Raw genomic sequence first — 13,423 nt, forward strand, 5'->3', positions numbered from 1 at the left:
CACTGGCCATACCCCTCTGCTTGTTTCACCTGACTGCCTGGTGCTGATGGGCCTGCTGGTCTGCAGTGTCCTGGAGCACCCGCCCAGGGCCAGCATCCTTTATGGTGAAGATTGGTGCAAAGGTCTATTCAGTTTCTGGGGGCTGCCCTTCTCCCCTGCTGCACCCTCCTCCCATGGCCCAGCTGGTTTGCTGGCCCCCCACCCAGGGCACACTGAACCTGGGAATTCTTTGCTCCTTCTGTTGGCTCTTTGCCCTCCCAATTTCCACCTGGGCTGTTTCCTGCCGTGATCTACGCCCTCTCTGTTACCCTCGCATGGGTCGTTTCCATTTCTTGAAGGAGGCTTTTGGCTCGGCTAAGCTACAGTTACAGTTTCCTGCTGGCGTCCCTGTGTAGCGCTAGCCAGGCCTCCTGGGACCTCCCTGCTGCATAAAAGGATGTTAGTGCCTCCCTTTTCACTGTAGGCCCCTTAGACAAGCTTCCTAAGTGACTGAAATGCCCCTTTCCAAAGTTCACTGCTTTTAAAACGATCCCTCCCCTATGTAGGGTAAGCATCTTTCCCAAAGGGACAACGGGACACTGCGGGGCTGGCCTGAGCCACTCACCTGAGCCCTGCCCCCCTTCCCCCTGCACATGGGACTGGCCCAAGCCCTGCCTCCCCCCTGCACAGGGCTCTTGTCAGAGCCCAGCCTGCTCCCTGCATGGGGCTGGTGTCGCTCCTCGCCTGAACCCCACTTGCCCCCAAGGTGGCTGGTGTCACTGCTGGCTGGAGACCTATCCCCCCCAGCCCCCCGTCAGCAGGGCTGGGGTTGCCTCTTATCCCCTGCATGTTTTTCTGTGCCCCACTAAGGGTGCACGCCCCACTTCTTTGGCAAAAGTGGGCATTTGTCCCATTTTCTCTTGCCAAGTGCTGATGTCGACCAGTTGCCAAGAGCAAATGGGACAAATGCCCAGGTTTGCCAAAAAAGTCAGGATGGCCAGAACAGGGCTTAGAAAAGGGACTGTTGCCAGCCAGAACGAGATGTACGGTCACCCTACTGCTAAGGATGCTGAACTGAATTCTAATGAGATCATTATTTCTTAGTGTGTCGATCCTAGTTACTTCTTGAACCGGTTTCTAGCTGTGCCTCAGGATGACGGTGAGTGAAGCCTGTCGCGTGCACTCCAGAACCAGCCATTCCTCAATGCAGCTGGGCAAGGTGTCAAGACGTTGCTTCCTTAACCCTTGTTCTGAAGTGACCTTTGGCCGGTTTATATGCGGGTCGTCAACCCCCCATGTTATTACTGCTTTCTCTGACCATGTCTCTTTGATTTCCCCCAACAGGGAGCACCTGGTATCCTTCACCGAGTGGGAGGCTGCTCGTGTGTTGGCATTCACAGGCCTTGGGAGAGCTGTCCGTACCGATGTTCCTGGGGCGCTGCCTCTGCTCAGAGTTCTGATCTCACTGGGTTCACTGAGGACCCCTCCTCACTTCTATGCCCGCATCTCCCTCCCTGTACAGTTCAGAACCAGCTGTTACAGCCCCCGCTGCTCTTTGTCCCCCCCAGGGCTCAGCAGGGCTAGCTCGGCTGAGAGCCTCCCCAGGGCCAAATATTCCAGGTCACCTAGTCGGGGTTTCAGCTTCTTGCAATGGCAGTCAGTTGTTTATAGCTTTAATTTCTCATCATGGGCCTGTTTGTGTCTAATGCCCTGGCCTGAAAACCCTGTTCCTCTCTTGGGCTGGAGATCTGTGATTTCAGCCTGGCCCTGCTCCACTTCTGTGGGGATTTCTGTCCCAGCTTTTGTTGGATGCAGAGAAACCTTCATATTAGTGACATCCCTGTGTGACGTGCTGGTGTGAGCTGAGTGCTCCTCAGTGTCTGCTGCCTTTCCTCCAGCGCTTGGCTGACATAACCCCAGACCACAGTAATTTTCTGTGCCAGGAGCCTGGTTCTCTCTGGCTAAGGTGGAGTCTGTCCCTCCCATCCAGGCTCTCCCTACCCCACGGCACCCCCAGTGCCTCATGCATTTAAACACAATGACCTGCTGCCGCAGACATCTGGGTGTTGCTTGTGCACCCCGGTGTGTCGCTCCAAAGGAAGCACGCTCACACCCAATTCCTTTATTGGTTTGGTAGAAATCACAGCAGCAGCAGCAAACGCTGGAGGAGGATCGCTGGGAGAAACATCGGTTGGAGCCCAGTGGTTTGGAGAGCAGCCACCCTGCTGGGTCCAGTCCCAGGTCTTGAAGGAAAGACCAGACCAGTCTCCTGCCCCACCCCCACGTGCTCCCAGAGCCCCAGAATGGTGCTGGGCTGGAGTAGCCCCACTGGGTTCCTGGGGGATGGCCAGACACTGGGGGTGGGGCTGAGGAGGCACCCCTGAGCTGAGCAGGTGACACAGGGCCAGGACCACTGAGGTCTGGGAGGGGCCATCCTGTCTGAGTGAGCTGCTGGGTGGGAGGATGGGAGCAGAGAGGGGAAATACAGGCCTAAGTCATTCCTGTGCTGCTGCAGAGCCTGGGGCAGGGACAGATGGTGGCAGCTTGGGCCAGTCCAGTCTCCTCAGGGGACATCCAGCTGTCTAGAGCCCCACTAGATCCTGCAGCAGTCGAGAAATAGCTGGGGTAGAAATGCTGATGCCTACTCCCTGCCCTGCCCTGCCCCAGCCGTCCCCAGCCCCCTGAGAAGCCCTGAAACACCCCTGCACAGACTGGGGCTCCTCCTTACACAGCCAGCTCTCTGTCTGTGGCCAGGGCATCCCCGGGGGGCTGGGCAGCTGCCCACAGAGCCTTTGGTCAGGCAAAGTAGGGGCATTTCCCCCAACAGAGGGCTCTGTGTGCTGGGGGTGGGTCAGGGCAGTTCTCTCTCCCTCCAGCAGAGGGTTCTGTGTGCCAGGTGGGTGGGTAGGGGCAGTTCTTTCTCCCCCGAACGGAGGGCTCTGTGTGCCAGGAGCAGGATGAACAGATGCTGAAGGATACATTCACACCAAGAGTACTGGAGACAAATTTGTAACTATGCCCCCAATCCGCTGCCAGGCTTCTGTGGGTGCTGGGAGAATGGTGCTGACTGCCCCTGAGCCTGCAATGGAGGGGCAGGAGCCTGGCCTCTCCCCCGCCCTGCTGGCAGGCACAGGGTGGCTGCGGGCCCCGCTCAGGCCTCGTCATCACTGATATGCGTCCTGTCCTCAGCCAGGCCACTCTCGTCAATGTTTTCCAGGGAGTCGGCGTGCTGCAGGGACAGCTCGGCCAGGCTGATGCTGGGCAGCGTGTTCTGCTCTGGGTACACCCAGGGCTTAAAGCCAGGCTCATGCTTCTGCTTCCACTCCCGGTACTTCAGCCCTGCCTTGTAGATCTTCTTCATGGCCTGGAGGGGCAGAGCAGCCCCAGCCTGTCACTGAGCCCCATTGGAAGTCTGCCCATCCCCCCGGGGCCCAGGGCTGGAGCCTGCCCTGCAGTCCATTCCCATTGGCCGGAGCTCGCCAGGCCTGGGCAATGCCCTTGGGTGCTTTCCTCCTGAGCCCCTTTCCAGGCTCCCGTGGAATGCTGAGGGTCCCCTAAAGGGGGCCCTGATGCAGGAGGGTGGGAGTGGGAGCCCTCCCCTGCCTGTGGCCTCACAGCCATGCTCACGTGCAGGGTATTGACTTGGCTCCAGCCCCACGCACAAGAGGCAGGACAGGAGCCCTGGGCTGCATATGCTGTGGAAGCTCCATCCCTGCTCTCATGCTGCCAGCCAGACTGGCATTGTAGCCACTAGGATTAGAGACCCAGCCCCATCCCAGAGCAGGGGAACACCTCTCCCTGCCCCCACCACACACACAGCCGGGAAAGAGAAGGGCCAACACACTGGAGGGCAAGGACAGGAGACCCTGAGTGCCCCAGGGAAGAGGGAAAACCTCCCTGCAGCAGCCAAGGAAACAGGGACGCCCCTCCCAGCATCACCCACCGTGCACAGCACTCCCCACCCCCTTCCGAGCAACAGGGAGGGAGGGGCCGGGAGGGCTGGTGCCATGGCACCCCAAGGCTGGGTGTGGGGTCACCTGAGGGTGCCCCAGCAGGGGAAATGTTCTGCCTTGAGTTCCTGCTGTTGGTGTGTCAGGCTGGCTCAGCCCTGTGCTCCGAGCATGTCCTGGCGTGCAGTGCACACAGCACCACAGTCCCTGAACCTCCTCCCTGTGCCCACCCCCGCTGGGCTGCTGCAGCCATTTAGAGACAACTCAGTTCCATAGGGAGTGGCAAGTCCTGGAGCAGGCGTGAGCGAATCAAAGCTCTGGAGGCTCTTAGCTGCAACAAGAGGCCCGTGAGCTCGCACCAGCGGGGTGGACGGGGGTGTGTGCAAGGGGTGGAGTCACAGACATGCTGTGTGCCCACAGTGCTGGGAGCTGTGTGAACTCACAGCCACACTTAGATGGCCCAGGCCTAGGCAGCTGCTCACCACTGACCATGTGTCTCACAGAATGCATCTTGACAAGCACCATGGGGCAGTGGCTTGGACACCCTGTGGTCTAATTGATCTGCGAGGCTGCAGCACAGTGCCACTGCGTTATATGTATGAGGTGGCTGGATCCATCAGGACAGGGAGGGACTTCCCCAAAGCGATTCCCCTTTCTCTGCTGCGCTGGTAGGATCTGGTGGGCCCACCCATGCCACTGGTATACCGTGGCTGCACAGGGCTGGCCTACCTGAACCTTGTCTCTTCCTGCTTTGCCCAGCTGTATTTCCCTGTCACTGCCCTGCTCCCCCCTGGGCCCACAGGCACCTGTGTATAAGGGGGTTGTTGTCCCTTTACTAAAAGTCAGTGGGGTTTTTTTTGGTTGACTAGCTCCCAGTACCAAAAGTAAGGGGAAGGGGTCAGTAAGGGGAAGCCCATTCCTGCATCTGGTGGCTATTTGCTTATGGGACACTGATATGAACCTGGTGTGAGTTCTAGCCAATGACCTGGGCCAGGTCTATTTTGCCAAGTTTTGCTGGCTTAGCTCTGTTGGCTAGTATAGCTCTGCTGGCAAAACTCCCTGTGGAAATGCAGCTTATACCAGCAAAAGAGTCATAAGCGTGGCCCTACTGGGTCAGAGCAATGGTCCAGCTAGCCCAGTGTCCCGTCTTCTGACAGTGGCCAATGCCAGGTGCTTCAGAGGGAATGAACAGAACAGGCAATCAAGTGATCCATCCCCTGTCATCCAGTCCCAGCTTCTGGAAGTCAGAGGCTAGGGACACCCAGAGCATGGGGTTGCATCCCTGCCCATCTGGCTACTAGCCATTTGGGCCTATCCTCCATGAATTTACCTAATTCTTTTTTTAACCCAGTTATACTTTTGGTCTTCACAACATCCCCTGGCAATGAGTTCCACAGGTTAACTGTGCGTTGTGTGAAGAAGTACAGCCTTCTGTTTGTTTTAAACCTGCTGCCTATTAATTTCAGTGAGTGATCCCTGGTTTGTGTGAAGGGGGGAATAGCACTTCCGTAGTCACTGTCTCCACACCAGCCATGATTTTCTTGCCATCTATCATAGTCCTCCTCAGTTGTCTCTTTTCCAATCTTTGTAATCTCCTTTGCTGGGATAGCTCATACCCTTCAGGGTGTGATTATGCTGGCAGAACAGCACCAGTCACGCTGCACCCCAACGGGGCGCTCTGCACAGCTGCACTAGCCAAGCCGGTGCTGAGAAGACAAAAGGCCTTTTTGCCGTTGCAAGCTGTCATCACTAGGGGTCAGCGGCTGGTGTAGCTATCCCGGCAAACTCTTTCTAGTATAGCCGAGGCCTATGTGAGCAGAGTGGGGAAAGCAGAGCCCCCGGGGGCATGGTCAGGCCAGGTCGGAGACTGCTCCATTCACCAGGCCTTACTCTGATAACAGCCTCCAGGCATGGCTTAGCTGTCACTCTGCTAAAGGGGAGCGGTGCTGCAAGCTGGATGAACCCGCTGGCACCCGCTGCCCCTGCCAGCATGCGGTAACCCAGCCACCTCCGCACCCAGCTTACCTTTGGAGCCACAAACTGGGACACTTTGTTCACCACCCACTTTGGTAACGAACCTAGAACAAACCCGAGTTACTCAGACAGCAAGTGAGGCAGCCCCAGCGCTCCTCTGGGGCTGTCTGTCCCTCTCTGTCCTTGTGTCTGGCAGTCCAACGGCATAAATACCAGAAAGGCAGCTTGACAGCAGGTAGTGTACACTCCGTGGGGCCGTCCCTCCCTGGCGCCGATGCCCCATCACAAGGGATCTAAGCTCCTGTCTGCACTTCAGTTTCTTGTTAAATCTCCTGTGATGTCAGGGCTGGAGCACTAGTGTAGACAGGGCCAGGGCTCCTAGGCCTGCCTGCTGCACAGTGGGGTGGCTTGGTCTCTTCCCCCACCCCAGAAGGTCAGTAATGCTGCAGACACCGCCAGGAAACCAGTTTATGCATAAAACCGAGGAGCAGCTTTCCCTGGCGTGCCCCATGGAAGCCACCAGGCCCCTGCCTGAATCCTACAGGGAGCTCCTTGGGGCAGGGCTCAGGTGGGAGGTCTGAGCAGCTCCAAGGATACTGGCTGCAGCTGTAATTAACCATAACCATCCAGCTGAGCTCTGGGAAGGAGGTTAGAGCTCCCTAGCTGGGCTGGGTCTGCTGGCCCAGCAGCCACACCCAGGGCAGGCAGAGGAGGTACCAGATCTTGCAGGATAAGCCAGGGGCCAAGCCTCTCCTGGCTGGCTGAGTGCCTCTCTCAGCCCCATTGCTGTGGTGGCTCCTGACTGATCCCAGTGCTGGAGTTGTGGGGTGCCCAGCCCTATGGCTGCGGCTGAAGGGGGGCTCACTCCTCAGCACTGTTCGGAGTGGCTAGGGACCTGTCTCTTCTTGTGGGCTGAGCAGGGCAGAGGGCTGGACTCTGGCCCTATATAGCTTCCTCTCCACCTCAGTGACATCAGTCCAGGGGTGCTCAGTGTGCCCCCCAGCAACAGAAATCCCATGAGCCGCACCACCGTGCTGCTCCCTGAGGGAGGGGGCAGGTTTGGGCTGCCCTGGGACCCGGAAACCTATATCAACAGCTGCTTAGCCAACAGCAGCCTCCAGAACTTGGAGGGCAGGGCTGTGGGGCTGGCAGTGCCCTGGGGATGGGCTCAGAGCTCGGGGGCAGGGCTGTGGGGCTGTCAGTGCCCTGGGAATAGGCTCAGGGGGCAGGGCTGTGGGGCTTGGCAGGGCCCTGGGGATGGGCTCAGAGCTTGGGGGGCAGGGCTGTGTGGCTAGCAGTGCCCTGGGGATGGGCTTGGAGCTTGGGGGGGGCTGTGGAGCCGGCAGTGCCCTGGGGATGGGCTCAGGGAGCAGGGCTGTGGGGCTGTCAGTGCCCTGGAGACAGAGGTGGCTCTACCAATTTTGCCGCCCCAAGCAGTTGCTGCCGAATTGCCACTGCCGCCGAATTGCCACCGTGGGACTGCCGCCCCATTCTCCATGCCAGAAAGCTGGTGCCCGGAGATGGGCTCGGGGGTGGGGGACCAGGGGCTAGTTCTGATGTCAGGGCAGGGCAGGGCAGGGAAGAGAAGGCTGCAGCACATAACCATGGTGCGAGCCGGGTGGAGCCGAGCACAGGGCACAGCAGCTGGCAAACACTAACCGATGGGCCAGGCCACCCAAGGCAGGCACAGGAGTGCAGCAGTGTCCCCAAGGGAGCCTAGCGGAGAAAGCGGATGGGGAGCGGGGGGAGTGGGCAGCAAGCCCCACCAGCCCATGGGCACTGGGCAGACAGGTGGAGCTCAATGTGTCTGGCTGGCTGGCTCTCACATAGTCTTCTGCTGCCCTACTGATGTCCCCTGCCCGAACTGGGAAGGGAAGGGAAGCAAAGGGCTGGCAGCTCCCTTGGGGACAGGCCCCCCGGGGATGGTCCATGTTCTTGCCTCACTGCTCATCACCAGCTTTGTGTTTGGGGGGTGCCAAGAAATTGGCCCCATCGCTTTGCGGGGGTGTCTCCCCCCAGGTACAGCATGTCAAGCATTACCTCCCCCTGCATGGAGCTGCCTCTGCCCCCCAAGCCACCTCTGCCCCAGCAGGAGGAACTGCAGCATTCCCCCTGGCTCATGTGCCATGCTGGGTGCTCACCTCGGGGGTCCACCTGGGTGAGGTAGTAGAGGGTGCAGCCGTGGGGGCCGTTGGCCCTGACCAGGTAGCCCGTCTGCAGGGACACAGCCCTCACAAAGTCCTTCCGCGGTGGGTACTTCTGCAGAGAGACACCGCACACAGCTCAGTGCCTGCTGTGCACAGGCTCACCGGGCAGCCACGCCACACAGGGGCCATGCTCCAGCCCGCTCTGCCACAAGTTGTGCCCCCTGTGGCTGGGAGGCCAGGCCAGCACCAAGGCTTGGCCTGGCTGGGCCTTTCCCACCAGCATTGCCCTGAGCCCTACCCCTGAGCCAAAAGGCCAGTGCCTGATGCCAGGCTGGGCAGACAAGCTGGCAGGAGGGGCGGTGCTCGGTAGAGGCCCGGCTCCCCTGGGTGGTGCCAGGCAGCAGGAGCAGAGCTGCGGTTGGCAGGGCAGGGGCTCACCGGGTGCTTGACGCTGTAGTTGATGATCATGTAGTCGTTGCCCAGGGGCAGCCAGGAGCGCAGGGTGACAAAGTCCCTGTTCTTCAGGGGGCTCGGGCACTTCCCTGCAAGGGAGAGAGTCTGTTATCCCCCAAGCACCTGCAGCCATGTCCCCCCACCCCCTCCCAGGGACATCCCGCCCTGGGTTCACTCACACAGCTAGGACCTCGCACAGGGCCAGGTACAGTTCCCAACTTTCTAATCACACAAAACCAAACGCTGCCGCGCCCCTTCTCAGAGGCCACGCCCCCCACTTGCTCCATTCCCCACTCCCTCCATTGCTACTCTTCCCCACCCTCATGCACTTTCACTGGGCTGGGGTTGGGGAGAGGGAGCAGGTATGGGCTCTGGGCTGCGGGTGCAGGCTCTGGGGGGGGGCCAGGAATGAGGGGCTTGGGGTGTGGGAGGGGACTCCAGACTGGGCCAGAGGGTGGGGGTGCAGGCTGGAGATGAGGGGTCTGGGGAGCAGAAGAGGGCTCTGGGCTGGGGCAGGGGATTGGGGTGTGGGAGGGGGTGCGAGGTCCTAGCGGCACTTACAGCGGCTCCGAGGAAGTGGCTGCCAGCTCCCTGCAGCCTCTAGGCACATAGGCAGCCAGGCAGCTCTGCGCAGTGCCTTTGTGTCCTCAGGCACCAGCTGCCGCAGCTCCCATTCATCACGGTTCCCAGCCAATGGGAGCTGCGGAGCTGACACTTGGGCGGGGGCAGTGTATGGAGGCTCTCTGGCTGCCTATGGGCCGCAGGGACCTCGTGGCTCCTTCCGGGAGCAGCGCGGAGCCAGGGCAGGCAGGGAGCCTGCCTTAGACCCGCTGAACCGCCGACCAGACTTTTAACAGCCCGGATACCGGTGCCGACCGGAGGTGCTAGGGTCCCTTTTCTGGTCCAAACCCAGATGCCTGTCAACACTAGGGCTGAGGCCCTGCCTGACGGGAAGGGTGGCAGGTGAGAGGCCCAGGGGAGGGGAAGGTTGTTGCACCACCTCCCCAGCCCCCCGTTGCCCCTACTCACAGGCATAGTATCCCACATCAGCGTTGGCCGTCAGGCGCCCGATGTCATAGGTCTCGATGACGTTGGAGTCCCATTTCTTGCGGTAGTGGGTGTCATGCAGCACGTCGTAGAGCGTCGTGGCAGGCACGTCCTTGCAGGCGATGCGCAGCTGCAAGGGAATGATGGAGGGAGGGCCAGCAGTCAGCGAGGCACTGACAGGAGCCCAACACGCCTGCACAGGCTTGGGGGCACGGGCAGGGCACGCCAGGGGCAAGTGTGAGAGAGGGGCACATGCGTCTGACAACAGCCATCTGACCATGCATGTCAGGTACATCGGCACAAAGGGGTAGTGTGGCTCATCGCGGCTAGTGTGTGGATATGTATGGGGGGTGGCTCAGCATAGTGCGGGCTAGGATAACCACAATCTAGGGCTGGAAGGGCCTTCCAGAGGGCATGTAGTCCAGCCCCCGGCACTGAGCCAGGACTAACTATACATATAAAATGATGGGGTCTAAATGAACTGTTACCACTCAAGAAAGAGATCTTGGAGTCATTGTGGATAGTTCTCTGTAAACATCCACTCAATGTGCAGTGGTAGTCTAAAAAGCGAACAAAATGTTGGGAATCATTAAGAAAGTGATAGCTAATGAGAGAAAATATCATATTGCCTCTATATAAATCCATGGTACACCCACATCTTGAATTCTGCCTGCAGATGTGGTCACCCCATCTCAAAAAAGATATATTGGAATTGGAAAAGGTTCAGAAAAGGGTAACAAAAATGATTAGGAGTATGGAACGGCTTCCATATGAGGAGAGATTAATAAGACTAGGACTTTTCAGCTTAGATAAGACATCTAAGGGGAGATATGATAAAGGTCTATAAAATCATGACTGGTGTGGAGAAACTAAATAAGGAAGTGTTATTTACTCCTTCTCATAACACAAGAACTAAGGGCCACCAAATGAAATTAATAGGCAGCAGGTTTAAAACAACAAAAAAAAAGGAAATATTTTTTCACACAATGCACAGTCAACCTGTGGAACTCCTTGCCAGAGGATGTTGTGAAGGCCAAGACTATAACAGCGTTCAAAAAAGAACTAGATAAATTCATAGAGGATAGGTCTATCAGTGGCTATTAGCCAGGATGGGCAGGAATGGCGTCCCTAGCCTCTGTTTGCCAGAAGCTGGGAATGGACGACAGGGGGGTGGATCACTTGATGATACCTGTTCTGTTCATTGCCTCTGGGACACCTGGCATTGGCCACTGTCAGAAGACAGGATAGTGAGCTAGATGGACCTTTGGTCTGACCCAGTATGGGTGTTCTTATGACATCCCTGATGAGTGTTTGTCTAACCAGCTCTTTAAAATTTCCACTGGCAGAATCCACAACCTCCCTGGGCAATTTATTCAAGTGCTTAACTACCCTGACTGGTAGGGAATGTTTCCTAATGTCCAACCTGAACCATCCAGGCTGCAACTGAAGCCTAATGCTTCTTGTCCTGTCCTGGGGCTAAGGAGAACAACTGATCGCCTCTCCTCTAGGTAATGGGTTTCTAAAGCGGGGTTTTCAAACATCCGACTTTCCAGCACGGCTGAAGGGACCTTCCCAGTGGTCATGCTCCATTAACAGCAACCTGAGTCTGGGTGCCTGCCTGTCCAGCTCTGCCTCAGCTCCCAAACCCACTCTTCAGTCACACAGAGCCGGGCCAGGGTGGATTCTGCTGGATGTACAGCCAGCTGGCGATAAAGTGGGCTTATGGGAGCCTGAGAGCAGGGGAAGGGGCCTGGGGAATTAATGTGTGACACCCAGGGATGCTGGCTTTGTTCCCTTGCCCCAGTCACATGACCTGGGCCAGGGATCCCAAGGGGCTACCTCTGGAACATGGCAGAGGCTGGAATTAAATGCATAATAAAAAAGCCAAGCCAAGCCAAATGCCACAACTGAGCCCATCCCCATCCCCAGAGGGCATTCAGGGTGACGGGCTGCACCCTGGCATGGGCTTTGGTCTCTCCTTGGATGTCTGACCATTCCATCTGGGCTCTGAGCAGTGCCCCTCACCGAGATCTCTGGCAGGAACGACCATCCCTGCCCTCTGTGGGTCTGATCATGTGGCCCCCACTTGTGCTGGGAGCAGGTCCTGCTGCTGCGGGGTCAGGGGCCACGCTGGGTCTGCCCCGGAGCCTGTGTTCGCTGCTTCCGGTGCATTTCACTACCAGTGGCAGGGTGGGCAGGACAGACGGAGGTGATTGGGAGGAAGTTCCTGGGATCCCAGCCCTGCTGAGGATCTGCTGCCTGCCCGGAGGTTGTGGCTTTCTGCTCTGTTCTCCGGGCTGGGGCTGTCTGTCCCCCAGGCTCACGGAGCACAGCTTTCTGTCCCCTTCCAGGGGCTGGCGCACAGAGCACTCCACTGGCTCGGAGCTCACAGTGGGTCCAGCAGCTCAGACAGGCGAGGCTCATGTTCCAGGCCCAGAGGGGGACAGTTCCCACTGCTGCTGGCAGGGCAGGAAGCTGGCTGGTGGCTCCAGCTCCTGACCTAGCTGTGTGGGGGACTTTTTGGGAGTGTCCTGGAGCCATCCCACCCACCCTCACTGCAAGGGGACAGGCCCCTGAGGCCCTGCAGGGGCTGGGGTATTTGAGGGACTGTCTACTCTCTGCCCCAGGAAGCTGTAGGCAACGAGCACTGGCCCAGCTCCGAGGAGGTAGAATATACGCACACAGGTTGGCACTGGTGCTGGGGTGCCCCGGAGCTGTCAGAGCGCTTGCCTGGGCATGCCTTGTTTTGCCCAGTGGCTTGGCCTCTCACTCCCTGAGACAAGGGGCAGCTGCATGCTGAGCGGGAGATCTCTGCCACCAGGTGAGGGTGTGAGAGGTGGGCCCTGGGTCTGTGAACGCTGAAGGCAGCTGATCTCCCCCTACCCTCCCAAATCAAACCTTCTCATCTGAAAACCGATCCAGCCATCCCTGTGCATTGTCCCATCCAAATCACACCCCAGAGCAAGCAGGGTTGGGTTTCTCTCACTGGCCCCCGGCTGGGCTCTTTGAGATCAGCAGTAACCAAAGCTATTAACTGGTAACCCAAGCTGCAGCGCGGTATCAAGTCCTCGAGAGAGCGGGTGCATTATTGATGAGCCCACCCAGCCTGGGTGCCCTCAGTGCTGTGTGGCTGCAGACGCAGCACTGGGGGGCTGACGGAGACCTCTATTATTCCTCATTAGAGGCCCTGCATTTTTGATGAGGTGCTCTGCAGCTGCCAGGTAACTAGAGACAGCCCTTTGTATAGGCTGCCATTGTCTCTCTCTCACACACACACACACACGCACACACACCAGTTAATCTCTGACGGGCCTGCCCAGCTCCCCCTAGAAGTCCCCCATAGGCACCTCCTGGCCCAGTTTGTTTGCAGAGCAGATGCCCCATGACGGTTATCCTCTCTTTTCCTCTCCTCTTGTGGGTAGGCACTGGGACTTCTGGCAGCCTGCTGTCTGCCCCCATCGCACGTCCACCTCCTAGGCCTGCAGCCTTCAGCCCCTGCCCCAACAGGCACTGCTGGGTGCACGGTGAAGCTGTACCTAGGACAGAGAGGCCCAGGCCCCCCCTTCTGCTGTACTGCCTGTGCAGGGGCCAGTAAGGATACCCCCAGAGTGCACCTGGCCAACTGCGCAATGCTGAAGAGTATCTGAGCAACGGTGTGGTTGGGGTGGGCAGGTTCCAAACCCCCAGCTCTGCAGCTTGACTCAGCTAACTGGAGGCGTTGAGAAGTGTGCTTAGCAGAGCTCAGCCAGGAAGACGCTTACAAGAACTCCATGCATTAAAGCATCCCTAGCTCACTGGGGTTAGAGTTTCACAGCTGGGAAATTGGGACATACGTCTCTGCAGCTTCCCCCTGTATCAGCTCCCCTTTCCCCG

General features: G+C 58.4%; 1 protein-coding gene across 1 annotated transcript in view; it reads right to left on the minus strand.

Moving 5' to 3' along the window:
* Positions 1-2,157: 2,157 nt before the first annotated feature.
* LOC141992804 (START domain-containing protein 10-like) overlaps positions 2,158-13,423 on the minus strand; it is a 34,948-nt gene continuing 23,682 nt past the window's right edge. Inside the window, exons 2-6 of the mRNA XM_074962144.1 lie at positions 9,533-9,680; positions 8,489-8,592; positions 8,045-8,162; positions 5,955-6,007; positions 2,158-3,343 (exon numbers count right to left, since the gene is read on the minus strand). Coding sequence (XP_074818245.1) covers positions 3,131-3,343; positions 5,955-6,007; positions 8,045-8,162; positions 8,489-8,592; positions 9,533-9,680 — 636 coding nt within the window. The 3' untranslated portion in view covers positions 2,158-3,130. The remainder of the gene's footprint in view (positions 3,344-5,954; positions 6,008-8,044; positions 8,163-8,488; positions 8,593-9,532; positions 9,681-13,423) is intronic.

This window comes from Natator depressus, chromosome 8 (assembly GCF_965152275.1).
Source record: "Natator depressus isolate rNatDep1 chromosome 8, rNatDep2.hap1, whole genome shotgun sequence".
NCBI lineage: Eukaryota > Metazoa > Chordata > Testudines > Cheloniidae > Natator > Natator depressus.